The sequence below is a fragment of the Mustela nivalis genome (genome assembly GCF_964662115.1).
Source record: "Mustela nivalis genome assembly, chromosome: 2".
In the NCBI taxonomy this organism is placed as follows: Eukaryota; Metazoa; Chordata; class Mammalia; order Carnivora; family Mustelidae; genus Mustela; species Mustela nivalis.
The window spans coordinates 133,235,067-133,262,803 of NC_139021.1; the positions used below are offsets into that span (position 1 = coordinate 133,235,067).

Here is a 27,737-nt window from a genome sequence, read left to right on the forward strand (position 1 = left end):
TTCCACCTGCAGTTATCAGCTGGTCCAAGCCAGCCCTCGCTGGCACAGGACCAACCTCACAAGGGCAAGTTAAGGGTCGTTCCTTTATTCTTTCATTCATTCAACACGAAATACGCGCCTGGCCCGTGCCAGAGGCTCGGAAGTCAGACATGAGTTGGGTACAGTCCTGTCCTCAAGGGGCCCCCAGACTAGTGGGGAGATGGACACATAACAGAGAGTTACCACTTGGTGATGTGATGAAGTGCCAGGAACTTGGAGCCAGGAGCCCGGGAAGGTTTTCAGGATAAGACATCACTTGCGTTTGTGACTTCCAGAGTGAAGTTCTCTTAGCAAGTGGCCTGGTATTCAGCTACCAAGAGAAATCTTGTATCTGAGCCCTCCTATCCTTTCATTTGACCCTGGCCCCCTCCCCCCAATTTCCTGTGAACCGTACATTCCTGTCCCCACCCAGCTCTCAGCCCTGTATCACCCAGAGCTAGGAACAGCTGTGTAGCAGGGGGCATCCGGACCAACCCAGGCCTGTCACACAATGGTGTGCCACCCAGCCAGGGGAAGTCATTGTACGGCTTCTGCTCTCTGGCTAGCTTCAGGCTGCAGGCAAGGGAGGCCAGGCTGGGGGGAGGGGTCTAAGGGGCTATCAGGGAGGCCTCTGCAAGAGGAAGGGCCGGGCCTGGGGAGGAAGGGTGGAAGGCAACTGGGAGGTCAGGAGCTGAGCCCCAGTCACAGAGGCACCTTGGCAGGAGGATGAAGATGGGGGGAGGGCCTGTCAGGGGGACCTCCCTGCCACACAAATCCCAGCCAACCAGCTCTGGCATCTCAGGCTGGTGGGAACCTGCAGAAGTCACCTGTCCAGGGAGGACAGTGATCACCCCCCACCCACTTGCTGGTCCAAGAGTTGCCAGCAGTAGCCTAGAGAAAGTCTGTGAGCCGGGGACATTGCCCTTGGCAGCTGACCTCCTATCTCTAAGGCCAAGAGCTCTTCTGTGTATTAAACTTCGACCCCGCTGCTGTTGAGGAAGCCTGCTTCCGCTGGCTGAAGCTCAGGAAGCCCCAGCCTGGCCCCTTCCCTGTGCTGCACACCGAGTTAAGCCAGCCTTCTCTGGCCCAGCATGGTGATGTTCAAATCCTTCCCTTGCCCTGCGTCTTGAGGGCTGTCCTGCAGCAGCTCAAATGTGCCGTGTGCAACCTGTTCAGGGCCTCCCAGAGACCCTGGGGCTCTCTGGTCAGCTAGGAGCATCTCCCTTCCCCTCCACCATGATAAGTAAGCACAGGCCCTCGTGCCCACCAGGAGTCCTGTGGCTTCAGGGATGCCAGGCAGAAAGGGGAGTGGCAAGAATGAAGCAAAGGAAAGGGAACCATGGGCTTGTGGGCCCAGGTTCACCGCCCCCCCCACCCCGACCCCCGGCCCTGGTCCTGGGAGGTTCTGAGTCTTGGCCTCTGATGCCATTCAGTTCAGTGAAGAGGAAGGAGCACAGGCCTGAGAAGCAGAAGACCCAGGTCTTAGTCCCAGTTCCACATTCACTTTTTGTCACAAGACACAAATGTTTTGGAGCCTCGGTTTTCCTGCGCATAAAATGGACACAGTAAAGCCTCCCAGCATTATCTGGTGGGGGAGGGGGAATCCAAAAAGTGATAACATTAACACGTGTAAGTGTTTTGGAAAACACAGTATTCTAACAGAAAAGGCCCACAGATAATCCACCAGCTGCCACTTCTCCATCAGGTGCCCGGGGCACGTGGCTAGCTGATGTCAGCATTTTCTCCTTAAGCTACATTGCTACTTCAGAATCCGTCCCAACATGTATTTTAGGAAGTAAGACCACTAGATCAGAATGGCGAGACAGAATGAAACCTTTGCCCCCCGCCTGCACAAGCTCAGGACATCACGTTGCTCTTCAGGAGATCCCACCAAGCACGGACAGAACCGCTAAGAACCGGAGCTGGTGGGAAGCCAGAGGGGGGCCCTGGGAGGGGTCCAGAGAACAGGACCCTGGCATCCTGGTTCAACCCCTCGCCCCATGGCTATGCTTCAGCTGTCAGCTCTGAGACTGGGTGCGGAGGATAGCCTGTTATCGGACCCACTACCCTGTTGGAACTCCTGGAATAGTTAGGGAGACTAGCATCCGTACAGGAAAGAGAGGCAACTGTGCCAAGCAGGCCCAGGGATTATCCAGTGGAAAGGCTAGATGACCAGTGCCCTCTGTGGGCTGGGACACCCGCCAAGCTGGACTGTGAGTGCCTACTTCTCAAGAGGCCTTTGCACCTGGTGTCCCGGCAGGCAACCCCAGTCCCTTTCTACCCCCTGCTATGTCCCTGGACCTCCCTGAGAAATCACAGTCAGACCAGCCTTGGGGAGCTCTAGCTGACACGCAGGAAGGCCCCTTCCAGGAAGCAAGGCCCAAGCTGGGATGGAGAATGACTGGACCTCTCTGTAGTCCGTCTCTCTACGATGCATTCCTGAGACAGAGCCCTCACGGGAGAAAGCAGTGCCTTGGCTCCTTGACCCCAGAGCTGGGCTTTTGAGAAGCAGGCCCCCAAGTTCCTGCATACCTACCCCAGCGCCCCTCATCACTGACCCCCCAGGCAGGGCCAGCCCAATCCAACACGTGGGCCCCCCGTGGGCCCCACAACATGTGTTCAGAGCATCAACTCCCCTCCATTGGCCTCTCCCTTGGAGGGAATAAAGGCAGGTTGTCTTTATTAAATGGGAGCATGAGAAGGTTACAGGAATGATGACCCTTATAATTCCTGATCTATTTCTTAACAGTAACTTGGGGCATCAAAGCACAGATTTCCTTCTGAGGGCCTCAGCCAGTGCCGTGATCCATTGGCCTCCTGCCTCAGTCTCACCCTGCCTGGCCAACTCTCTGGAGGCCCCAGTGTCCCTCCCAGCCCCTTGAGAGGCAGGTGCGATGATCCCAGGGCACCTCCACCCCCCCCCCAGGCGAGTCTAGGGGGCTCCTTGGCCTCCTGCCCCTCCTCCTTAGCTGCAGGGAGGATGTCTTCGGGGCCCTGGGGGCGGAGCGTGTGGTCCAGGATAAAGATGGAGCCTGGAGCTCAGAGTAAATTTCACTGAAAACAGGAAACCACGAAGCTGCGATGTGCTCACTTGTAAGGGTCCAGAGAAGAAGATCTCGAGGCCACACAGGAGGAAGCTGGGGAGGAAGTGTGGTGGCTTTCTGCTCTGGGGCCTCCTCCCTCTCTCGCTCCCTCCCTCCACACAGCAGCAGCCAGTCTTGGGGTCTGGCAGCCAAATTCTCAGAAACTATATCTGCCTAGAGGTCAAAAGCTGAGGGATGGGCCAGACCAGCCTCCCCCTAGGGCAGGAGCACTCTTTCTGAACTGGGGGATGGGAGGTGGGTCTGGTCTGTAGGCTTTTCCTTCAATCCTAGGGGTAGCCAAGCTCAGCCTGGAGCATGTATCACCCTGCCCATCTCTGCCATGGGCTCTCAAGAGCTGTTAGAACAGCACCCTCTTTCTATGGCAGCCGGCACTGAGTGTCCAGGGAGCCGATGGAATAGAAGAGGAACCCCCGGAACAGAGCAAGAACCGGGATTTTGGTGTCCTGGCCACTTCGGGTGTCCGTGCAATCTCCAGGCCCAGGCCCACTCTTTCCTCAAGGCCAACCCTCCAGCCCCCGCCCTGGCATAGCAGGACACCAACACTGCCCATGCCCTCAGGCCTAACCGAGAGCTCAGAAGCAATGCCGTGTATCCAGGGGACCTCCCTGGTTCTAGCTGCAGGCCTGGGGGCTCACTGCTCCCAGAGAGCCCAGAGCTGCATTCTTCCTCCCCCAACTCCTGTCCCCCACCTCTTCAGGCCATCCAGAGGGCTCTCTCTGCCTGCTGGGCCCTCCCGCCGGCCTGAAGTCCCAGCTTTGCGCCCCAGGGTCCAGCTCAGCAGAGCCCACGTAGGCTGCTGAGCTAAACGCCCTCCTCCGTGCACTGCCTGGGCCCTACCCACTCAAACTCATCCCTTCCCCTCGCGGCCCCCCCCACCCCATTCCCTGTTCCCACCCCAGAGTATGCAGAGCCCCCCCCCCACTCCTCTCTGTGTCTTAAAACACTTTAATCAAAATTCCACAAAGCATTCCCTTGCACATGGTGTATAAAAACAAATCCAGGACACGGCTGGAAGCAGGAGATGGAGCACAGGGCCCCAGACCCTTCTATGTACACCCCCACCCCACAGGGTCCCTCTGCAGTGGAGACTCAGCTCAGATTAAGTGGAATGGAAGACCAAAGACAGGGCGGGGGAGGTGAAGGAGATGGGGGGCAGCTCCTGGGCACTCCTGGAAGCAGAGCAGGGATTCAAGCCCATCTCCTACAGTTTTTTCACAGGCTTTGCACTTGCTGCCCGTGGAGTTTTTAAATAACACCTCCTCTTTCCACTGGAGGGAGGGTCACAGTTGGGACAATACAGTGTGTGGTCACCTTCTGTACCAAGCACACTGCACAGTGGAGGGGGGAGGGGAAGAGGTGGAGCCACTCACCTTCCCAGCAGGCTCCCCGTGCTCTCCCTCACCGCCTCTGCGGTGGGTACTGCAACCTCTGGCCTGGCCCCCATTGCCCAAGATCCCAGTTGGCCCACAGTGGCCACTGTGCCTCGGGGTGTACTTCCTGTTTCGGGGACCCTGACCAGTGAACTCTGGGGACCAGAGGGCAGGCAGCAGGAGCCCATTTTTGTTTAACCAGCAGACAGCTACTGGGAGAGGTTGCTGGGAGCAGACAGGTGGGAAAGGCTCCCATGGCCCCTGGGGGCAGGCAGGCCCAGCCTCAGAGCTCCGGGCTCACAGAGTGGGAGTCTGATAGAGGAGCAGCCTCAGGCGAGGTCAGGAAAGCTAGCTCTAGCACACTGAGGAGGAGTCTTTCCACATCGTGTCCTGGGTCTCGTTCCTGGGAGGATGGCACTGTGTGGGGAAGAGGGGAGAGGAGTTCTGTCCAGTGCCCATCTTGTCCCATCAGGGCTGTCTGGTCACAAAGTTCATGTCCCAGGGAGAGAAGCTGCCATAGGCTGGAAACTCTTGGACTTCTCAGATGTAAGCCATTTGGCATTTGTAGCTGGTAAAGTTCAGGTCTCTGGGGTGGGGTCCCAGCACCCCACCATCTTTTGAGACAGGGGCTGAGCCATCCAACCCCTTCTCCCTTCTGCCCTGTAGCACCCAGAGGAGTTGAGGGTTTGGCCATCAGAGGTATCTCAGAGAGTCTGGGCTCAGGTCAGGAGGGAGGAAACCAGGACCAGCGTCAAGGCTAAGGGACCACTCAAGAAGGTCGGCTCTGCCTCAGATGCACCTGCCCCAGGCCCAGCCACAGTTGCCCGCCGGCCCCAGTTGGTCTAGATGGCCTCAGAGTTTGGGGAGTCAGGCACGGGTTCTGCAAACGAAAGGAGAAGTAGAATGAATGGGGAGCTTCTCGATCCTTCACCCCCTAAGCCCACACGGGGAGGCTGTAAGGCCTCACAAGGGGAGTGAGGCTGCTGCCCTGCAGGCAGGCCATGGGGAGGTCATGACCTTGCAGGCTGTTGTGCCCTGCAGGGGTGGGTTGTTGGACTACACTTACCGAGGGTTGGAAAGAAGACATCCCCAGGGCCTGGTGGAGACAGAGGAGTGCCTGGCTCGGAGAGTAGGTGCCGCCCCGACTCTGAAGGCTGCCGCTGAGCCATGTAGGACAATGGAGACCTGGGTTTGGCCTCTGGCATAGTCTGGGAGGATGGGGAGGCCTCAAAGCCAGGATTTTCGAGTCCTTGCGTGTTGCCGCTAGGAAAGGAGAGCTGGCTCAGTCCGTTGCGCTGCCCAGGTTTGGGCCTCTGCCCTCCTGCCTGCCCGGCTCCTCTGCTTCCCTCCCCGCCCCTGCCTTCACAGCCCAGATCTCTGTACCCTCTTCCCGCAGGAAGGGAGGAGCCAGGGTCAGAGAGAAAAGGGCATGGCTTACACCCATCTCCCCTGAGCTCAAGGTAGCATCCTATTCATTACTTGGCCGTCCGCCCTGGGTGCAGCCGGGAAGCCTGGGGTCAGAGACATGCTCAGGACACCAGATTTGGGAACCTGTGACGGGTTTCTCTTTGGTCAATAGAGATGACGGCATTAGGGTTGAATGCTTATAGTATGGTGTGGGCAGCAGGGTTCTCCCTCTTCCTGCTTGGCAGCGGGACTACCTCGCCACCAACTCTGAGATCCTGGCAGGATCACTGGTAGGATCTCCTTCGACCTGTCTAGAAAATCATCTCTTTCAAACACCTAGAGGCACTCTGGGTTTGCTGGTAGAAGTAACTGGACCAAGTTCCCGAGTGGGGCTCATGCCTGAGGATACCGCCCCCAGCCTTGCCAGCCTCCATGGCCGCTTCCTGCACCGAGCACACCAACACACATTCTCCCAGCGACCATGGGCCCTGCCCGCTGCCCCACTAGGAGCCCCTGGCCAGCCTCTGCCCTGGTGGCCTGTGGCAGCCAAATGCTTTCTCCTTGGAGTGCTCTGCAGGGAGGTCATCCCCCTTTGGGGGGTATGCCATTCCCCCTTTGCATGTTTCAGTGTCTGTCCCCAGTTTAGCTGCTTCCTCCTCCTCCCCCAGCCTGGTCAGCTGACACTGGGCCTGAAGGAAGGTGCCGGGCTCATCCCAGCAGTGTTAGAGCTCAGCCTACTGGGTGGGGGGCAGTGGCAAGGAAAGCACAGATGTGTAGGCCTCAGTGGCAGATGGCAGACCCTTTGCTAAGCAGTTGTGCCATGGAGGGCTGCACAGGAGCCTTCTGCACAGCTCTCCTCCTTGACAGCTGACCCAGGGCCTGGGGAGGACCCGGAAGGCCTCGTCTGTGTTCTGAGCCCTGTCCTAGGACAAGTTATCAGCAGGGTGAGCGGGGAAAGGAACCTGGTGAAGAGGAGTCCAGTCCAGGCAAAGAGTGACCCCCCCCACCCCCACATTAAGTCCAGTTATGGTCTGAGTGTAGACAATGTCCAACAGAGCCGCAGGCCCAGGAAGAGACAGGGAGAGAAAGAGCTTGCCAGACTTGAAGATCTCCAGGGGCCTTACCTGTCCATCCGCACCAGCTCCTGGGCACCTGGGAACATACAGACAGAGAAGCTAGTCACAAAGGAGAGGCTTCCCTAGACAGCATCCCTGTCCCCACTGCCAGATGCCCTTCGAGGAACAGGAGCAAGGCCAGGCTGGACCACGCTCAGCCCTGGATCCGCCTTCTGCTGGTTCAGGAGGCCCACATGGCAGTGTTTGCCCTGCACGCAAGGCCTTGGTGAGCCTTGTGTTAACTGGTGATAAATGAAACTCGGGCTGCATTTCATAAGTATAGGAGACGGCGCTTGTCACCAGGAGGCCAAAGGCAACCAATGCTTTCTCCTATGGCTTCATTAGGTGTTACGAGACCTTTGATTTAAGTATCAGGTAAAGGCCTCACTCCTGAATTTGCTATTTCCTGTTTGGATACTTGCCACACTCTGGTCTGTCGCCATAACTTACTGAGCAGGAGGGCCATGAACTCAGTCCCTAACTGGAGTCCCTAACTGGAACTTTCTGACCCGTCCTCCACATTACCTAGAGGGTGGATGTAGCAGTGACAGCTCTCAGGGGAGCCATAGGGGCCTGAGACCCCCTGACTTCTCAGCCATTCCGCCACTTTCTGATGCTCCTCCAAGCTGCTGCCACTCTGTCCCACTCCCAGGATTCCCCACCTCCAAACAGGCCCCCAACCAGAAGTCGTGGCCCTACTTCCCTCTTCCTTGCAGCTCCTTGTACACTTCTCATTTGCAAGAGCTCCACGACGGTCACTGTGGGGAAACGTGGGCGGGAGGGGCACACACGGAACGCACGGGAAGTTGCACAAAGGTTCCTAAAATCTCTGCTCTTGCAAGGAATCATGGCTACCGTTTAGCAGGCGGCTCTGTGCATCGGGCTTTGGGCAGGTGCCCAGCGTTCCCTGGGCTCATTCTCTCCACCCATTGAGGGGGTGGGTTTCTGGACCTACTTTAGAGCTAGGAAACCCAATCTCCATCTGAAACCGGGTTGGTTTCCACACCGATCAGCCTCTGCAGGAGGCTGCCTGCCTCAGTGCTCCCAGCCCTTTCTCTCTTCCTCCCTGTGTATGCTCTCAGAGCTAGCGCCCTGCCTGCAGCAACCGACACACACTCCCTGTCCCCTCCCTCCCTGCACTGCCACCCCCATCTGGGCGCTTAGCCTCCCTCCTGCAGCCAAACTCCTGGTGTTTCAGAGTGACTTCTGTTCCCATAATTCCAGCAGCAGCACTTCTCACAAGACTAGATGAAAAAAGGACCCATATCTCCCCTCCCTCTCCATTTTGCATGTGGTTTCTCTTCCATCATCTCTCGGGTCTGTCTCGAAGACTCTGATCCTATAACTCATTTTTTCTTTCTTTCTCTTTTTTTTTTTTGTTTTTGGAAAGGGGTGAGCCAACTGGCCTCCAAAATACTTTTTTTTTAATTTTTTCGATTATTTATTTATTTATTTATTTTACAGAGAGAGAGAGAGAGAGAGATCATAAGTAGGCCGAGAGGCAGGCAGAGAGAGAGAGAGAGGGGAGGAAGCAGGCTCCCCGCCAAGCAGAGAGCCCGATCCTGGCTCGATCCCAGGACCCCAGGATCACGACCTGAGCTGAAGGTAGAGAGGCCTTAACCCACTGAGACATCCAGGTGCCCCCAAAATACTTTTATTAGAAGATAAATTATTGACACCTTCTTGTTACTGCATATATTTAATTTAATTTGGGGATAAGAAGCTGTAAGCAGTTGCACGTCACAGAATCAGGGTCCGTTTAGTTGCAGAGGATGTGTGCAGCACTGGGAGCTCTTTACTGGGAGCTGAGTGTACCTCAGCTCGTGTACCAGCTGAGTGTACCTACCTCATCCCTTCCTCACCTGCGTGAAAACACTGCACAGATGAACACGAGCTCATGGCTGCTCCACAGTGATGACTTTCCCTGCTTGAGCCCCTGGGTTCTTCTTTCTGCTCCAAGCCTTTGACCCCCCCACATCCCCAACCTCAGGTATTTCTGGCAGTAGGCTATGGCGGGTTTTGTGAAAGGAGTGTGGATGTCCTGAGAGTAAGGGAAAGGTGACCACAGCCGCTGAGTGAGCCACTGTGGGGGCTCCAGGTTGGGCCCCCAGGAGAGAGGGCAGTGCAGGTGTTACAGTCCAGCCAGAGGAAATTGGGTGTGAGCCAAAAGCCACCTGCCAAAAGAGCAGCTCTCTCTCTACTACCTTCTGCAACCGGCCAGAGGGGAAGAGGCAGGAGAGGTGACGCAAGGGCCAGAGCAGAGGCCTCCCTACCCTCCTGCTCCTGGAGGACTCAGGCTAGTCCAGGTTCAAGGGTGGGGTCAGAGGAAGGGCAAGGGCCACTGTACCACAAAGGAGGATGAAACGGTATTTGTGGCCATGACCTGAAGCCTGGCTCCGCCGCTGACTCACTGTGAGGGTCCCTTGGTGAGTTACTGAACCTCTCTGTGCCTCAATTTACTCAGTTGTCAAGGAGGAACAATTGGAGGACCAAGTTGTCGCATCGTTAGGAGAGAAGGCATATAACATCCTTGGCACGGGACCTAGCACGGCATCCTTCCCAGGCAGGGGTTGTGGCCAGGATATTCATGCCAGTGAGCATTCTGATGATCTGGTGGGATTATACTCCTGGGGAAGAGCCTGAGTGGAGAGCTCTGGGCTTAAGTCCTAGCGCTGCCACCTATGCACTTCAAGAACACTCGGTTAATGATTTAACCCCACTAGTAAGCTCAGGTTTCTCAGCTCCATGAGGAAATAACTGAATTAAGTGATCTCCAGGATCCCTTCCAGTTCTGGTCATCCAAAGGTCGTTTTTGTCCCAGCAGTTACAATGCCGGTTACAAAACAAGCCTACCCCTACCTTAAAGCAGATCCGCAAAGGATCTCGGGGGGGGGGGCAGCAATTTTATAAACCAGTTTGAACCACTCTGTGTGACTATTCATTCAGTCAATAGACATTTACTGAGTGCCAAGCCAGGACCACTTGAGGCTGGTGGGCACTCAGGCCCTCCAAATGGCACACGTGGGTCCCCTCCTCTCTCCACCATTCTCCTTGCAGGGACTCAAGCAGCTTCCATCTCTGGAACAGAGAGGAAATGTGCCTGCCTCTTGCCTTTGCTGATCCCAGGGGCCGGGCTGCAGGCTGGGGGGCATCGCTTGCACTCTCACCACCCCCCAGCCAGGCAGGCGGGGATACTCACGGCGGTTGGAGGCCACCTGCCTTTGCCTGTAGACCAGGAGCAGGATGAGGGGAAGGCAGAGGATGCCCACGATGCAGGCGCCGGTAGCCAGGGCAGCAGCTGTGATGCCTGTGAGGGGAAAGAGAGCCACAGTGAGACTCCATTTTCTCCATTTCTCCTGAGGGGAGACTGAAGCCCAGGGAGGAAAGTTCCAGGCAGCAGGGGGACCCAGCTTTACCCAGGCACTGCAGCCAGACCCTTAGTGACCTGCAGAGGCAGAGAAGGCCTAGGGATCCCCTTTCAAAGAGAGCCCCATGCCGCCTGCCCACATGGGCCCAGGGCACACAGAGAGGAGGCCAGGTGCTTAGAGCAAAGGCAGCTCTGGGAAAGAGAGGGCGGGGTCTTCATCCCAGGCAGGCCCCTGGGGACAGCTCAGCTGCCCTGGGCCTCAGGTTGTTTCCTGGAAAGGGAAAGCAAGTCCTTCACAGACCCTGTGTCCTGACATTCAAGGTCAGAAGGAACCCAAGTGGTGAAAAATGTTTGGAAATACATAGCTGTGATGGTTGCACCACACGGTGAGAATTAATGGCACACTTAACAGTGGTTGAAATGCTAATTTTATGTTATATACATTGTAACAATAAGGAGAAAAAAAAATATCAAAATGAACAAAAGCCCTACTCATCCCAAGAGACCCCTTAGCTCTGGACACAGCTTTTGGAAGTGATCTCACACACATACAAGTCACCAGGGGAGATGCGGGTGAGAACTAGAAAAATGTGAATCCTTACCAAGCGTTTTAAAATTTTAGACTTTCTAAATTAATATATATATATATTTTATATATATGTGTGTGTGTGTGTGTATATATATATATATACATACGTGTGTGTGTGTGTGTGTGTGTGTATACATATATGTTAAAATATATTTAAGAGTTTTCTCCTGGGGCACCTGGGTGGCTCAGTCATTAAAGCGTCTGCCTTAGGCTCAGGTCATGATCTCAGGGTCCTGGGATTGAGCCCTACATTGAGCTCTCTGCTCAGCAGGAGGCCTGCTTCTCCCTCTCCCACTCTCCCTGCTTGTGTTCCCTCTCTCGCTGTCTCTCCTCCTCCTGCTGCTCCTCCTCCCCCGGGACCCCCTGCAGAGGCAGTCCCTGTCCACACTTTCCTTGCCTGTGGCCCAGATTTGTTCCCTGCCTACACAGCAAATGGCTGCTTTTCATGACAATCGCTTTGCCCACTTAGCATGTCCCATTGCCCACGGACAGCTCTGGATGGCACAGAGCTCTACCTCATTCTGCCTTGCACCTTGTCGCTGGGCTCACCCCAGAATTTATGGAAACAGTCCCCCACTGGTGGACATGCAGATTGCTTTGATTTCTCCCCGTAACTTATAACGTAGCCGCAGACTCCTGGCATGTGTGTCATTGCTCTCTTGGGAAAGTACCCCCCACTGTATGCAAACTCCCAGCGGGGGAAAGTGCTAAGCCAAAGAGTACATGCGTTTTCCTCCAGGCTGTCTAATCGCCCTCCATGTTACCATCCCACCAACAGCATGGAAGGCTTCATTTGTTTCAGCCTGTCTGCTGACGCCAGGAGTTTAGCTGGGAACAGACGTGCCCTCAGAACCACAACCAGCGTAAATGCATTTCCTTCCCGATTTCAGCTCTTCCCAAAATACAAAATATGGGCTGGGATACCTTGTCACAGCGTCAATGCTGCCCTGGGGAAGCTTGGGGAAGGTGGAAGGGTTGTGATCCCGGTATTGCCTTTGCACTATTTATTTGGGAATAAAGGCTGTTTTTATCTCATTGTGTTGCTAAACACCATGATGGTGTAAATAAGCTTTCCGGGGGTTTGTTCATACCACGGAAGAGAACAAACTTGTTTACGGGCACTTTAGACCTACCCACTGGTACAGGAAAAGTTGCTGTGCTAATTACAAAGCAAGTTCAAGTCCACATTAAAGCAGGTTCCCTGCACATCTCAGCAAGGCTGCGGTTTGACGTGGAGTAGTGAAAGTAGACACATTCTGTAATTCAGACATTCAAGGATTTCTAACTCCCTGTCATAGGACCTTCTGGTGGGAACTGAGAAGGGGGTTGCAAAGTGCTCTACTCTAGTCGTCAGAGCAGGGCTCCAGACTGCTACTAAGCCATGTTCAGTGGGGTTAGATGCTACTCACTGGGGATCCCTGTCTCCACTCCAGGCCTGACTCCTGTCCCCAGGCAGAGATCCCCCTCTGTGGGCCCTCCAGGGGATCAGGATCTGGTTTCCTTACAATCTGGGTTGAGAGTTGAGGTTAGGACAGGGAGACAGGAGTCTGGGGACAGTTTTGTGGGTCCACCTGCCCTAGAAGCTATGGGCTCTTCTGCAGAGCCCAGCCTCGCCCCAGCTCCCCAACCCCTCCTACAAGCATGGGGGAGGAGAGGGTGAGGGGTCCTGCTTGATAGCCTTCCAGAGCCAGGCTCACTGGGAAGGTGACCAGGCACTGGCAGAGAGAGCTGCCAGACCAGCCCTGATAACTGTGCCAGGCCCTTACACAGCAGGCTGGAGGGGAGTTCTGCCCAACCCTACCCTGCTGCACAGTGCACCCTTGTCTAGAGCCTGCATGTACCCTGTAGGTGAGTATGTAGGTAGGTGGGTAGGTAGGTAGGCAAGAGAGGGGAGGAGGGAGTTTTTTCAGGCTGCCTGGTTCCCCCAGGAGGGGGTTGGATAAAAGCAAACCAAACATTCTGCTGTGTAGAGCGACAAGGAGGTTGCTTGGCAGGAGGTAGCCTGCTCAGGCCCCTTCCCTGGGCTCAGTGAAAAAACCACAGCCCCTCAACAATCGGGGGGCTCGTTGGAGACCAACTTCCTCAGCCTCTCTCCCCTCCTCCTCCAACGTCAGACTGATTTGGGCTTTTGGATGATTTCCTAGCCCAGCTCCCCTCTTACTTCCCAAAGAAACCATTAGGAGACAGGGCTGCAGGGAGAACAGAAAATCCCCGAGCCGCTTAGCTGGAAGCATCATTAGCCAACCAGGTACCAGGGCTAGGGTACCTGTGGGGCACCTGTCTTTGTGCGAGCAGGGACTGGGGTCTTTCCAAAGGTCGGCAGCACTGAGGGCAATACCCAGCAGCCCACCCTGAGGCCCACTAAGCACAGGGGTACTGGGCAAATGTTTCCAAATCATTAGACAACAGAGGTGTGCCCACTGTCTATTGTCATGTACTTGCCATTCCCTCATGGCCCACATGGTACATAATTTCTTTCTTTCTTTTTTTTTTTTTGAGGCAGGGAGGCAACATTTTTTTAAATTGAGGGTTTCTATAAAATCTGGAATATATAATATATATAATATATTATATTATGTATACACAATATAATATATAATATAAAATCTATCTGACCTTGCTGGGAAATGGAGAGGCTGTGGCAGCCCCGGCCCCCCTCAAGCATGCAGCAATTGGAACTGCACTTACAGGCTGGCAGCTGGCTGCTCACCACGGTCCCCACCCTCCCCAGGTCCCTGGCTTCGGGGACACTGGAGTTTTTGATCCCATATTCAGCCTCTTGGGTAACACGGATTGCCTCCCTGTTAGTGGGGAAGGGACACACATGCTCCCATTTCTCAGCAGACCCATGATACCAGGAGAATGGGAGTACTGCCCCCAAACCCCCACACCCTACCCAAAAGGATAACTGGGTTCCTCTTCCTCAGACACCATGTCTACCTTAGTGACAAGACTCCACCACAGCTAGAGTCTTCAGACCTCCAGAACCAAGAGTCTGGAAAGGGACTGGGCCTCTAGTGGTCACCAGCAAACAGTTCTGATAGAAGTAAACACACCCCTTTGGCCCTTGGGGAACTAGGTCACTGTGGACAGTAGCTCAGGGAAGTAGGGGCCAGAGTGAGGCTGTGCATCCCTGGAGGGGAAGGCAAATGTCAACATCTAAGAGTACAGGTGTCCAGCAAAGGAAACTTGACCTACTCTTGACAATCAAGTTCAAAGTTCTGCTTCAGCCTTGGGTTCTTACCAGCCAGAATTCCAGGCTTTCCCGGTTGACTTCTGTTTCCTTAATTCCAGCAGCTACTTCTCTAGAGTCTTAATTAGGAAAAGTGAATCAAATCTCTGCTCCCTCTATTTTGTACCTTGTTTCTTCATTGTCCCCACTGGCATCTCTAATATCTGTCCCCAGGACTTAAATTCATAAAACTAATTTTCAGAAAATCGGTGTTGAGAGGGGAAGGCAGCCCAGCACCTGGGCTTTGTGACTGAGAACTGGGTGCTCTGGCTGAGAGACTGGGAGCAGTCCCCGTACCTGTCTGCGCCTCGGTTTCCCCACCAGTGAAATGTGTGCAGTGGCAGAGGGGACAGTCTGTAAGGGAGCTCTGGGAGCTCCTGGAAGAAGAAGGGGGACTGGAGGGTTGCTCAGAGTGGAAAGAGCAATGGGGAAGTAAATACTCATGGGCTCCCTCCAGGTGAAGCTCGGCCCCCGTGGCCGTCCACCCTCACCAGGGAGCTGCCTAGGGAGGAAGTGAAGACAGCGGTGGCCTGGTGCTGAGGCGACACATCAGGTTTGCGGTACACAGAAACAGGGGCTTGAACCAGAGTTCCTTAGTTCCATGTGGGTCTGGCTCAGATGGAAATGTGTGTTCTAATTTTATCCCTGGCTAAGCTGTTTGTTGGTTAAAGCAAGAGTGGTTGGAGGAGAAAGTCATCACAACCTTTGAGCTGGGCTTTGCTGGGGCTGAAGTTCTAGCTGCCCTCAGTCTTTGTGCATGACCTTTGTGCATGGCAGGGGGGGAAGGTCTGCACTCTTGTATCTCCAGGGGCTGGGCCGGGGCTGGTCCATATTAGATGCCTTGTAGATACTGATGGATAGAAGGCTCTGGAAGCCAAGACACTCTCCTCTCCAAAGAATGGAGACGTCTCCCCTTTGCCTGCTGCCTCCAAGTTGCTGGGCATTCTGCCCTGGCCTCTGAGTGCCCAGACATCCCTCCAAGCAGTGGCCTGCCTTCTTCCACAGGATGCCTCCCGGGGCCGGAACCAGGGGGCTGACTGCCTCCCATCCACTGCCCTCTGTGTTCCTCAAGCTGGGAAGAAGGTGAAGTGAGCACATCCCAGCTGTGTGAATTTGGGCAAGTTACGTTCCCTCTCTGGGCTTCTTGTCCATGTATGGAAAGGGAAGGTGGTGCTGCCTGCTTCAGAGGGCTCTAATCAGACTCCATGGGGATACCAGTACTTGTAAAGACTGAGCACGGTGCCTGGCATGTTGGAAGAGCTCTAGGAAAGGTAATTCTGTTCCCCTCCCTCAGTCTCTCTGTCCTCTCTCCCCTGTGCACAGAACAAGAAGTTTTAACAAGCCAAGAGGACCCCCTACACACACAGCCTTCTATGGGGCAGAATGCAGGTGGGCAAGAGCAGCGTCCCCTGAAAACAGCTGTGGCACTCGGCACATGTCCTGGAGGGCACTTGGCCAGAGACCACTGTCAGGGCACCCACTCCCACCCCCAAGAGCCGGCTTCCCCGGGCTTTGAGCCTTGGAAGGGGAGTGGGCTTCTGGGAAGTTCAGCCCAATGGCTCTGGGGAAGGGGGCAGTGAAAGGGAGGGGCAATAGCAGGAAAGGAAGAACAGGGGTGCCATGAGCTTGGGGTGATGAGGTTAGAGTTCTGAGTGGGGCCTGGGTCCAAGAGGAGGGCAGAGGAGAACAGAGAACCCAAAGGGCCAAAAGGGCAGTCCCTTACTTTCACTCTCCCTGGGCGATGGTGGGTATGCAATGCACTGCGTCGATGCTGCTTTGTCTGTGGGAGCAAAGAGAAGGGGCGTTAGGTGGGCCTGAGGTCAGGAGGGCCTGTCACAGCCAGCACACGCACACACAGAGACACATTTTCTCACCACACGGCTGGGTGTGCCCAGCTCACTCTCACGTCCTGGTGTGTGGATACCTGCGGGCACCCGGCCCGTTGCCTCACATGCTCTCCCCTGGGGACACACACACACACACACACAGAGTCACTCCCCAGGCTCACACCCCAGGTCACATGTCATGGCCACCGTCTTGTCCTGAGCAGTACCTCCCATCCTAGGTTGGTACCCTCTCTTACCAGACAGAACCATGCACACCCCCCTCTCTGTCACACCCCACCAACCAGAGAGGCTTACACGCAGCCCCATACCCCATGACCCCCTCTTCTCACCATATACATCCCTAGAGTGACCATGTCACCCTTCTGGAACCACACCCCCCTCCTGACACAGAATCACACATGGTCACACCACCTGGTCCCTAGCAGCCCAGCCCTGGAGTAGCGTTGTCACCTCGGCTCACTTTCCAGCCCGGGCCTAGCGCGCCGTCCCAATGGTCACAGCCCCCACCCCCCACAACCGGCCCTGGCAGTCCCGTAGAAGAGCCCTCACCTGTCTGCACCACCAGCTCCATGGCGCCGTGGACCCTGTGCTCCGAGTGGCGGTGTCTAACCTCCACCACCAGGCAGCAGTAGAGGCCGCTGTCCGCGAGGGTCAGGTTGTATATGGTGATAGAGAAGTTGCCGTGGTGGTCGGAGACCGACTCCAGCCCATGGCGCTGGGCCAGGTCCTGGCTGGCGTTGGCCTGGTGGGCGCTGTGGTGAAGGTGGAGGTCCTGGAACGTGAGGTTGCGGATGGGCCGGCGCTCTGAGCACACCTGCACTTCGCCCCGCGAGCTGCGGTACCACGTCTTGTAATAGGTCACGTCATGCCCTTTGGCCATGGGACCCGCGATCCTGCAGGTGAGGCTGACGTTCTGCCCCTCAGAGCACATGTACAGGGAATATGGCGTGGCCACCTTGAAGGCTGCCGCCGGACCTGTTCAGAGAGACAAGAGATGGTCTTCTGCCTGCACCAGAACCACTCCCAGTTCCCCCTGAGTGAGGAGGAACCTTGGCCTGGGGCTCCAAAGATGTGGGTTCCCCAGCGACGGGCCCCAGGCCAGTCAGCTGACCTCCCTGGGCCTCAGCTTCTTCCTTAGCTCCTGACCCTGACTCCATCGCGGGCTGTGCGGGAGGAGGAGCTTCTCCAGGTGAGGGACTCCCCTGTCCTCGGGGAAGCTGCACGAGGTGCAAGACAGGCTCTGGGCAGGCAGTGGACTGGGCCCAGCCAACGTGTCTATCTCCCCACACCACCGCCACTGGCACTGCGGCTCTGCCCGTGACCAGCCGCAGACAGCTCCTGCCTCCACGCCCCATGAGGTCTGGTGGGAATCAGGACGAGGAGCATGAAGGCTATTTGGGAAGAGTAGCTCTTTGCCCTCGACCACCCTTCTGGGGCCATTAGCACTTTGGGCCCTACCTTCTCCTGGGGCTGGCCTGGTCTTCCCACCCCCTCATCAGGGAGCAGTATTGGAGCATCTTCTGTGTGCAGGGCCTGGGCCAGGGGCTACATCTCACCCGGATGCTGAGCGCATGGCCTCCCCTTGGGAGCTGAGGGCCTTGCCACATTGACAAAACAGGCCTTCCTGACAAAGTAAACCACAGGCTAAAGGGCAGACTGATGCCAGCCTACAGGGTACTTGGAGGAGGGAAGACTTAGCCATCCTGGGGACGGTTAGGAGACTTCTTGAAGGAGCAAGTGTCTTTGGGGTTGATGGATAGAGAGGATTTCAGCAAGTACAGGGGGTGCCCTGGGCCAGGTGGCGAGGAGGCGGGAAAACCCAAGGTGTCTCTGGGCTGGGGCGAGATCAATCAAGAGAGGTCGCCTCATCTGTGTACCCACTGCCATCCAGTCTTCTTAGAGATATTTCCTGGTTCATTTTGTCTCCAATAGGCAAATGAAGCCATCCCCTGGTCCTCTTTATCCTACCCCAGTCCCCCAGCACTTAACCATGCTGATCCCCCCCAAGCGATGACCCTTAAAAAGAGGATGCTGTGGCTAGAGTCCCAGCTCCTATCTAGCCGTGGGAGCCCCCCTTCCTCACATGCGCAATGAGAAAAATATTGACACGGTGCATGGCTGTGAGAGGACAGAGTGAGGGAAAGCTGAAAACACGAGATGTATGTTCTAATGCCCTTTATAGACACAGGGAGGATCACTATGGTTATTATACATTAGTGGTATTTTAATTTTAATTAGCATTTCAGAGGCTGTCGTAAGTCAGGGAAGGAGTTTGGAAATGCGTGCAGAATCCAAACCAGCACGTCTCTTCCATGACCACTGTATGAATCAAGATAATGCCACTTCCTCCTGCCCACACCCCCTTCCCTGCCTTTAGAGGCTCCCTGCCTGGGAACCTCCAGCAGAGCTAAAAGCTTTGCTCAGTCCAGAAGAAAGCAGCCTGGTGTAGCTTCAGAACTGGACAAGCCTGTGTTGGAGTCCAATAGCTGGGAGTCCTTTAAACTCTGAGGCTCAGACTCTCCCCGTCAAACAGAAATGAAAACATCTTCCTGCCAGAGTTGAGGCAAGGATTACAAATGCTTTACACGAAGTGCTCGTAAATTGCTTTGCTAGTACTGGTGCTGGCTTCAGGGAAGCTAGACAGCTCTCCCATCCATCTGGGCAAGTCCAGAAACATTTCCTTGGAATGAAACTAGTTCTGCAGAACGGAATGAAGAAGCCAACTCCAAACTCTTTCCCACTAAGGTGTGAATGACTTAACAACAGCTTGGGATCCTATTCTGGAGGGCTTGCATATTCAAAGCAGAGTATGGGGGGTTAGCAAAATCATGGCCCCAAAGAATATATCTGCAAGGTGGTGTTTTAGGCCCCTAGAAAGTAAGGAAGATACACGCATGTGTGTGTGCGCGCGCACACACACACACACACACCCAGATCCTTCCATTCACTCCACCCACATGTGAGAGGGAGTTAAGTCTGAGAGCCCCAGATCTACGGAAAATCTTTGCCAAGGTAAGCATATATTTCACAACTTGCTGGCAAGATGCTGGTCTCTGTTTCAGGCAGAAATGTAGAGGCCCAGAAGGGGAAAGGGATTTTCCTAAAGTGCCACAGAGGGAGGGTCTGTTTGGACTCAGAACCTGGAGCCTGGGGGGCTTCAGGTAAAGCCAGATCTAGTTAGAACTAGAAGAAGAAGAAAGTGCAGGTATCCTGTGCTATGCCAACTCCCTTAGGGGCATGTCTAGCAACCCCTATAAGGTCAGCGTTGTTTTCATTCCTTTTCCACTGAGGAGAAAATGTGAGGCACAGAGATGCTCAATAATTCAGTGAAAATCACAGTAAGTGACTCGGATTCCCCCTCACAGGCCTTGGTGGCAGCTGTGGCCACAGAACTATGTGTACCAGTAAATGAAAGGCATAGTAGACAGGGAAAGGACCCTCACAGGCACCCCCAGGAAGACCGAAAACCTGCCCAGAGAGCAAGGCCAAAGAGCTGTCTGCCTTGTGCTCCCCTCTTCCCCAACAGGCCCCAGCCAGTGGCAGCTCCCACCAGCACCTCTCTCAACTCGTGCCCCATCTTCCCTATTCCCAACCCCACATCCTCCCCCAGAGAACCCAAGGCCGGAGCCAGAGCCAGATCCAGCAGCATGTGCTGCGATCACACACACCTTGGGGGCTGGGGGAAAGCGCTGGCTCAGTAGAGGCCCCGGGCTGTGTCTGAGATGGCTGCAGGGGGACAGGCAGAGCCAGGGTGGAAGCAGAAGCAGGAAGTGGAGCAGAGCTGAGCCAGGTGGGGCTGGGGGCTGCGGAGTGGACAGAGATGTAGATGGGGCTAGCTTGTGGCTGGGGCGGATCAGGTGGGGGCAACCAGCACCCCGGCCTCCGGTGGGACCCCAGCCCTGGGGCTGCCAGCAGGGCCTCAGGCTCCAGCCCTCAGGATCCAAGCAAGGGGTGGGTGAGCACAAAAGTGCCTGGACAGCACTGGGGAGAGATTTTCAGCCCTAGAGGTCATTTCCTTGAAAACCCAGGGTGGGACACAGAATTGCGGAGAAGAGCAAGGGGCGGGAGGCATGGAAAGGGGAGCATTGCTCAATCCCCAACACCCAACACACCCCAGAGGACCTCTTCCCTTTTTAGAAAAAGGAGAAGCTTGCAGTGGGATTCAGGTTTGGGGGATGGGGGACAGCGTTCGATTTCACAAAAGGGCCCGACAGCAGTGAACCAAGGGTTCCCAAGGTCTTGTCTTGGTCAGGGGTTCAGAGACGGCGGGGGTCATCCCCTTATGGTGTCTAAGACTCAAGCCAGGTTAAAACCTAGGACAGCCTGCCCTTGGGAGTGTGCCCAAAGGCACAGAGTTGGGGAAAATAATGCCCGTCCCCCATTCTGTCCGCAACTGCACGGGCACACGTGTTACTGGGGTATTTATATCGCACAGCTGGATTTATAATTATTTGGCAGGAGGATGTTGTTTATTGTCAGGAGCAGATCCTTTTGGACACCTGGGTCATTGTCAGAGATTGGGGAGAGGCTGGGGAGGAAAGTCCTCAGCTCCAGGGCAGCCGAGAACATGTGAGACAGGAAAATGACCCTGGGCCTGGGCCTGGGCCTGAGCCCAGTCACTGCGCAGCTCTTGGAGCCCAGCTGTCACTGGGTAAGGAGGCAGAGGAAGACTGCTAGGAACCTGGAAAATTCCAGGTCTCAGGATAAAAACCTGGGTCTTACAGATCCCTGGGCCCCTGTCCTCACTTAGCCACATCCTTGCTGTGTGCCCTTGGGCAGGTCCTACCCTTCTCTCTGGCACTCCTCATCTCAAGAGACTCCCCATGTTCCTAGGCCTTTCCAGTTCTGAGAGCCCGGGGCAGGAGGAAGGGGCTATGTTTCCTTAGGGCAGAGGAAGGGAGCAAGAAATGGGCCACTTACATGTTAGGACTTACTTGCTGAGCGTTTTATACTCCTCTCACTAAACATCCCCTGAAGTAGGAATTATCATCCCCGTTTTATTTATTTCTATATTTTATTATTCTTTTTAAAAGATTTTACTTATTTACTTGACAGAGTAAGTGAGAGAGAGAGAGAGAGAGCAAGCACAAACACGGGGAATGGCAGGCACGGGGGGGTGGGGGGAGGAACCGGCTGCCTCCTGAACAAGGACCCTGGTACAGGGCTCAATCCCAGGACCCTGGGATCATAACCTGAGCCAAAGGCAGATGCTTAACCGACTGAGCCACCCAGGTGCCCATTTAAAAGATGAGGAAGCAGACCCAGAAGTCAAACAACCTCACCAAGACCACCCAAGCCTATGTGGCTGAGCTGAAACCCACAGCTTGGACAGGCTAGCACTGCAGGAAGGAAGAGCCCCCGCCCCCCACCCCACAACTCCTGCAGCGGGTGGGGCTGACACCTGTCAGAGACTGAACTGACCCCAGGCTGACTGCAGCTTCCAGGCAGTCTTCCCGGCTCTGCCTGGGATCTAAACCGAAAACACCATGCCATCATTCCACAAATAGGTACCAAGGTCCTACCATGAGCCAAGCCCAGGGCAGAGAGGCCACCCCTGAGGGATGGCCGCGCAGAATCTAGTCTTGCTCCTGCCACTTCCCAGCGGTGGGACCCTCAGCCAAAGGCGGGCTCAGGCCCTTGTAGAAGCTTCTGTTCCGGCAGGCACAGTGGAGAGAGGCTCCTGGCTGGCTCCGTCTCGGGGTGCTATTTTTCATGACTTCACCTCTTCCCCCCCCCCAGCAGGCACCTCGCGAAACCCTGTGGGTGTGCACGGGATGGGTGTGTGTGTGGGTGTGGAGAGGCCTGTGTATTTTCCCTGACTGGGCACGAGTTTAGCCCACGGTTGCCAAGGCGACGCCCGAGCCTTTGGAGGTGGGGCCCCAGCTTGATTAGTTGGGTCTGGGAGGCCGCACCCAAACAGCAGAACTCTGTCCAGCTGCTGCTAGTGCTTGTAAGTAAACATCCCACAGTCCCCAGCCCTCTGCTGTTGCTGGCCCGGCATGAGCCGCAAAAGGCCAGGACCTCACCCTCCCAATGAGTGCCAAACAGGCGTGGAACTGGTCTCCAGCTCCCGGCCAGGCCCTGTCCCCCAGCGGGGGTCTGTGGAGGGTGTAGGGAAAGGCTTGGTTCTGTCTTTCGCAAGCAGCAGAGCACAGAGGGAAACAGAGTCCAGGAGCAATCAGGACCGAGTCTGCCAGTGCCGAGTTCCAGGAAGTGACCCCCGGTGCGAGGGGCGGAGCCGGCAGGTCAGCGCCTGGGGTCTGTGGTCGGCAAGGACAAAGGGCATCTCAGATGTGTTTATTGATACCTGCCCCCGCAGGAAGTGTCCATTCACATCGGACCAGGGAGTCTGGGAAGGGGAAGCCAGGCTCTATTGGAGGAAGCGGGGCTTCCAGCACCTTGGGAAAGCATCCGCGCATCCGGGGCTGGAGGCTGGAGGCCCGCACGCCTCTCTGGAGAGGACCTGGGCAGCTGGCCAGATGCCCTGCCAATGGATGCTTCTCTGGGTGCCTCCTACCCAGACTCGCCCAGGCCTGTGTGCAGCCCAGAATACCAGCTCCAGCCAGCTTCCCCCAAGCATCTGGGCCTGTGAGGACTTCCTAAGGTCCAGGTCCCAGTCTCTGGGCCCTGCCCTCGGTGCAGGCAGCCCGTAGCCACTGACACAGTAGAGGTAGCCTGGGACGGACCAGAGGGCCCATGTCCTTCCTGCAGAGGAAAGCTGGCCTGGCCAGTGAGGGCTCAGCTTGCTGTAAGCTCTCTCCCTCTTTCCCTCCCCACAACTACACCTACCCCCATCCTGCTCCCCCCACCCCCCGGCCTTTGGTTATTGGGATAACTAGTGGGCCCCACCATAAGAGAGGACCCAGCTGGAGCTACCGTATTTACTTGGACACTGTATTTACTTGAGGAAGGCAACAGGGGTTGGGAGAACTGGGGGCTGGAAGTGGCTCAGAGAGGCCCTCTGACCCTGGCTTGACCTTTTAAGAAGGAGACGACTGCTCTCTTTCTTTTCCCCAGGGGCAGCTGACCTGTCCCCTGCCACCAGCTATTGCTTTCCACAATGATGGGTTGGCTCCTGCAGCGGTGGGGGAGGAGCCGATGGCGACTCTAACATAGTTTTACTTTTAGTTTTATGGCATTAAATGCCATAGAATCACAACGAGAAAGGTTATCCCCTCCTCCCTACCCCACTGCCTTTTTTTTTTTAACAAAGGACAGCAGGTTTCAGGCTCAGAGCCTTCCCCAGGCTATAGTTTCCAGCTAGAACTGAATACCCTTATTTGGTTTTCTTGTTGTGTACTTGCATGATTTGGGTCTATTTATGGCAATGATACTGGCTTTCCATTGGTGGCAGTGGGAGAAAGTTTCCTTTTAAAATCTATTTACTTGGGGCGCCTGGGTGGCTCGGTGGGTTAAAGCCTCTGCCTTCGGCTCAGGTCATGATCCCAGGGTCCTGGAATCAAGCTCTCTGCTCGGCAGGGGGCCTGTTTCCCCGAAACTAAACTAAACTAAACTAAACTAAAATCTACTTAAGTAAAAGAAAAAGTCCATTTGAAGGGAAAAACAAGTATATATGATAGGCAGATGCTGCTGCCCACGTCCCAAAGGTAAGGAGCAGAAGGCCGAAGCTCAGAGGGCACTGTCTCAGAGCTGCCCTTCCGAAGGGGGCAGTCAGGCTCCCTGACATCCCATCGCCCAGGCTGCCGGTGGCTCAGAGGGAATGTGTGTTCGAGGTCCCACAGGGAGTGAAGAGCTTCTGCTGTTCAACCCCAGGTGCCCAGGGGAAAGAGCATCCCAGGCAGAACAGTTAAAGGACGGGGTATGCTCAGGCCCGAGCACAGAAAGTTCATTACCGCATGACGCAGGTACCTAACCGCCACGGCCTTTCCCTCTGGGAACGGGCGGCCCGAGCAACCCGGCGAAATGTAAAGATCCCAGTTAGACGAGCCAACCCTGAGCTGGGCTTGCCTTGAAGTTGCCAAGTCCCCCATCTCTGGGGAACTGAAGAGAATCTACAGGCGCCTCCATGGACATTTCACACTTTAAGTGCCTGTAGGTGCCTTGCCGACAGGTGGCAGGACCTCCAGGATTCTTGGAGTCCAGTCCTAGGGAAACCAGTCCTGCCTTCCCACACCCTGGGCTCTCCAGCCAGCGGGGAACTTAGATGGAGGGCCAATGGCACGTGGCTGCAGAAAGCCAAGCAACAGCTAAACACCCCATGTCATCCACCAGGGGCCAGGCACGGTGCTCAGGCTGTGCGCTGACTCTTCCTCGCAGCCTGCGGAGGGAGGGGCCATCATCATCCCCATTGATGAAGTGATGAAGGAACTTGCTCAGAGAGGCTGAGTGACAGCCCACAGCTGTAAATGGCCATCTTGGGATTTGAAGCTAGATCCCACTGACTCCCGAGACCAGACTGTGGGGCTCACAACCCCAGGTCCCTTGCTTCACCATTCCCATTATAGGCTGCCATCACGGAGGCTTTGGGCCTGCCAGTGCTGCTGCTAAGGGGACCCGAGGGTCCCTCAGAAAGCTGCGCTGCCAATCCCTGGGTGCCCCAGTGAAGGCAGGCTGCTCCTAGATGAGTAGCAGGCCCAAACCTGGGGGCCTCAAGCTCACTATGTGGGGTTTAGTCGGTGCTGGTTGAAGTCAACTGCAAATGGGCCCCAAGGAGCCCTTCCTTCCTTCCTTCCCTTGATCTGCTGGAGCCTAAGACCCATATGTGGCCTATAGGGACACAGCGCTATATAGGGATAGGTGGCCTCTTTCAGCTTCCCAAAACTGACCCTCCCACCCGAGCCACCTGTTCCAGGGAGCTCAGGCCCTGGCAGGGAACCTTTACCCAGCTTGCGGGGGGAAACAGACCAACCCAGCTGGGCAAGTACTGGGCTGGAATTGCTGGGCATCCCTGGCATTGGGTCGTTGCCCCCTCATGCCCATGGGCCAGCCTCAAGGGCCACCCCAGGGGTTCTGGACAGAAGATAGTGGATTTCCTAAGAGCTGACCTTTGCTGTGTCAGAGGCTTGCGCCATTGGGTTACCCAACAAGGCCCTGCAGTGTGTTTACCATGAAGGGGAAGATGGGGTCTCCCCTCCCTAGCCTCAGTGCCCCTCCATCCACTAGTCCCAGAGTCCGGGCCTCCCAGGTCAGCCTATAAGGCCGTGGTAAGGACAAGAACTTTCTCCTAGGAGTGCATATAGGGGGAGAAGAGTCTGCCACCCTTGGGGTCTGCTGGGGCCTGGCTCTCCAGGTGCTTCCCTCCACCATCTCACCCTGAGCTAAGCCCAGGAAAGGGGGATCCTGAGTACCTGCTCACCACCTCCGTGCTCCTTGGTGCTGACCCAGGCTCAGGAGCTTAGAAAACACCCGCACCAGCCATCTCATCCCACCCTCCCAGACATGAAGGCTTTGACCCTGAGCAATCTCGTCCAAGGCAACCCTGCCCCTCCGCAGGCCAGCGAGTAAGTCTTTCCAAGTCACAGGTCAATCCTCCTGACCGTGCCTGCGACCAGGCTTCCCGTCTGTTAGCCCCTCATTACACACTGTCCTGGGTAGGGTGAATGTCCATTCGCGTGCCTGTATGACAGTTAAGAATATTGAGTCCCAGAGTAGTTCAAAGCTGAAAGACCCCCTTCAGTGGAAACCTACTTCGAGCTCTTGAACTGGGCCTGAAGCTGTCCCTTTGGAGTGCCAAGCTGTCTGGGTAGCCGAGACCTCTAGGGGACGTCCTCTGGCTAAGTAGATGATACGGGGTGAGGGCTGTGACCCTCTCTGCTACCCGCTACTCTGCAAGAAGGCCCCCTACACCTTAGTTCTCCTAAACTGGGGCTGCTGAACAGAAGGCAGCCTGGCCAGGGGAGGGTAGGGGAAGGGGCAAGCGAGCAGAAGGGCCTCTCGGACTCACTTGAGAAGAAAGGGGCAAGCAAGGCAGGTGCTCTGTGCTGGGAACGGTGCTGGCCTTCCTGCCTGCCACCATCCCCTGCCCCTTCTGGAAGCCATGTCCTGCCATGAAGCATGGCCTTGGTGCCAAGACGGACTCCCCCATCCTGGGAGAATCCAGGCCAGGGCTAGGCAGCTCCGTGTGTGGGGTGCAGGCTCCCTCCTCCTTATCAGAGGCCAGACTCCCAGCACTGAGAAAACACGCTGCCTGCAGGCACCCAATTTGTTTCTGAGGTATATTCCAGGTTCTCTCAACTCCCTCCTTTTGCTCCTGCCCTGTGCTCCCCATCCTTTCTTCTTCTGACCCGCCCACTGGGTCCTTGTGCCAACCTTCCCCCTGCCTCCCTGACTCCTCTCATGATTCAAGCTTTCCCTGGGCTCTCCCCACAATGTTTGGTTCACAGGCTGCCTGCCGGCCCCCTCTTCCCTTGAAATACAGCTGCTCCAGCGTTGTGCACGCAAGAACCAGGGGCCAGGCTATGGACATCCCTACCTCTGCCCTCCCCCCGCCTCCCCACCCTGCTCTGGTGCCCCCATGTCCTAGCCAGGATTCCACTTGGGGTTGTGACAGTCTGGGCTTTGGGAGGAAAAAGTGGCACCTCCCTGGTTTTAGGGCCTCTGAGCATGAGCTGAGGAAACCGAGACCAGAAGGATGCCATAAGTAATCCCGGAACCCAGATGGGGCTCATGGCCAAGCCAGGAAAGTGGCCCACAGTCTCTCTAGGACTCCACACCGGTCCCTGAGCTGCAGCCTTGCTAGGATGTCGGGAATCAGCTGACCACTCACCTCCCAGCAACCAGACCCTCAGGATAAGGACCAGATGGGCGCCCACATCTGGGAACGGACCCATGCCCCCCAAGATTCAACCAGGAGTGTCGCCAGGGAGCAGGACACAGAGTACCACACCTCCTGCACCCAGTGAGATCCTGGAGCCCTGAGGCAGGACGGGCAGGGAAATGCCACAGGTGTCAGAAGCCTGTAGGGTGCACAAGAACCTGCTGGGGCTGTCCCCACCGTGGCCACCTCCGTCCTGCAGGAGCTAGTCCTGCGCGGGGCTCTCTGTGCACAGAAGGGTTGGCAGGCAGCAGCTCCGGCAGCTGTCAGAACATGCAGATGTGCCACCGCCCAGCCAAGGCACTTGGCAGACAGCCGCTGGCCCCTGCAAGTCGGTCCCAGCAAGTAGGAGACAGGGCAGGCAGAGGGGGGCGTCCCGCTCCCCCTGCGCCCCCCTCCCTAGCCGTGTTGTCCCAGTGCTCCTCCCCAGCGCCCGGGTAGGACTCCTGCCGACCTTACCTCGGGAGGCAGCCAGGAAGAGAGCAAGGAGCACAGGCCCGCAGCGCGGGCCGCTGGCCTCCGGGACCAGGGGGACGCCCATATCACTGCTGGGCGGCGTCTGGAGCCCGGGGGCCCGGAGTGGGACCGCGGGCTTGAAGCGGGAGCGCCTGGGGCTCCGGGAGCGGCGGCACACAGCTGGCCGGAAAAGCTCCGGCTGAGTGAGTGCAGAGTGAGGGCCGGGGTGCCGGAGCCGCGGCTCCAGGGCCCACCCCCCTCTCCCACAGCGCCCCCGGGGGGCCGTGGGGGGAACTGCCTCACCGAGAGCCTGTGGGTGGGGCTTCCCGCTGACTCACAGGGCGCCTGGCCCTCTAGGTGGAGGCGACAGGCCAAGCGTTCCTGTCAACCCCGCCTCCTTGCTACTCCCTCCCGCGCCCCTCTGGAGAGGATTAGTACAGCCCTGCCGCCTGAAGAGG

General features: G+C 56.3%; 2 protein-coding genes across 7 annotated transcripts in view; one reads left to right on the forward strand and one right to left on the reverse strand.

Annotated features, from left to right (window-relative positions):
- Positions 1-27,737, forward strand: part of CDH23 (cadherin related 23) — a 396,562-nt gene that overhangs the window by 327,326 nt on the left and 41,499 nt on the right. The window lies entirely within an intron of this gene.
- On the reverse strand, positions 4,052-27,550 carry VSIR (V-set immunoregulatory receptor). 2 transcript variants are annotated; one of them, XM_082716137.1, is made up of 7 exons: positions 27,283-27,550; positions 16,599-17,024; positions 15,926-15,982; positions 10,214-10,321; positions 7,024-7,051; positions 5,559-5,755; positions 4,052-5,372 (listed from the first exon to the last, which is right to left on the reverse strand). In XM_082716137.1, exons 1-7 carry the CDS (start codon positions 27,362-27,364, stop codon positions 5,335-5,337), a joined length of 936 nt encoding a protein of 311 aa, XP_082572263.1. In that variant the 5' UTR covers positions 27,365-27,550; the 3' UTR covers positions 4,052-5,334. The 2 variants fall into 2 exon arrangements, with proteins under 2 accessions (XP_082572263.1, XP_082572262.1); XM_082716136.1 differs by lacking the exon at positions 27,283-27,550 and adding an exon at positions 21,572-25,875.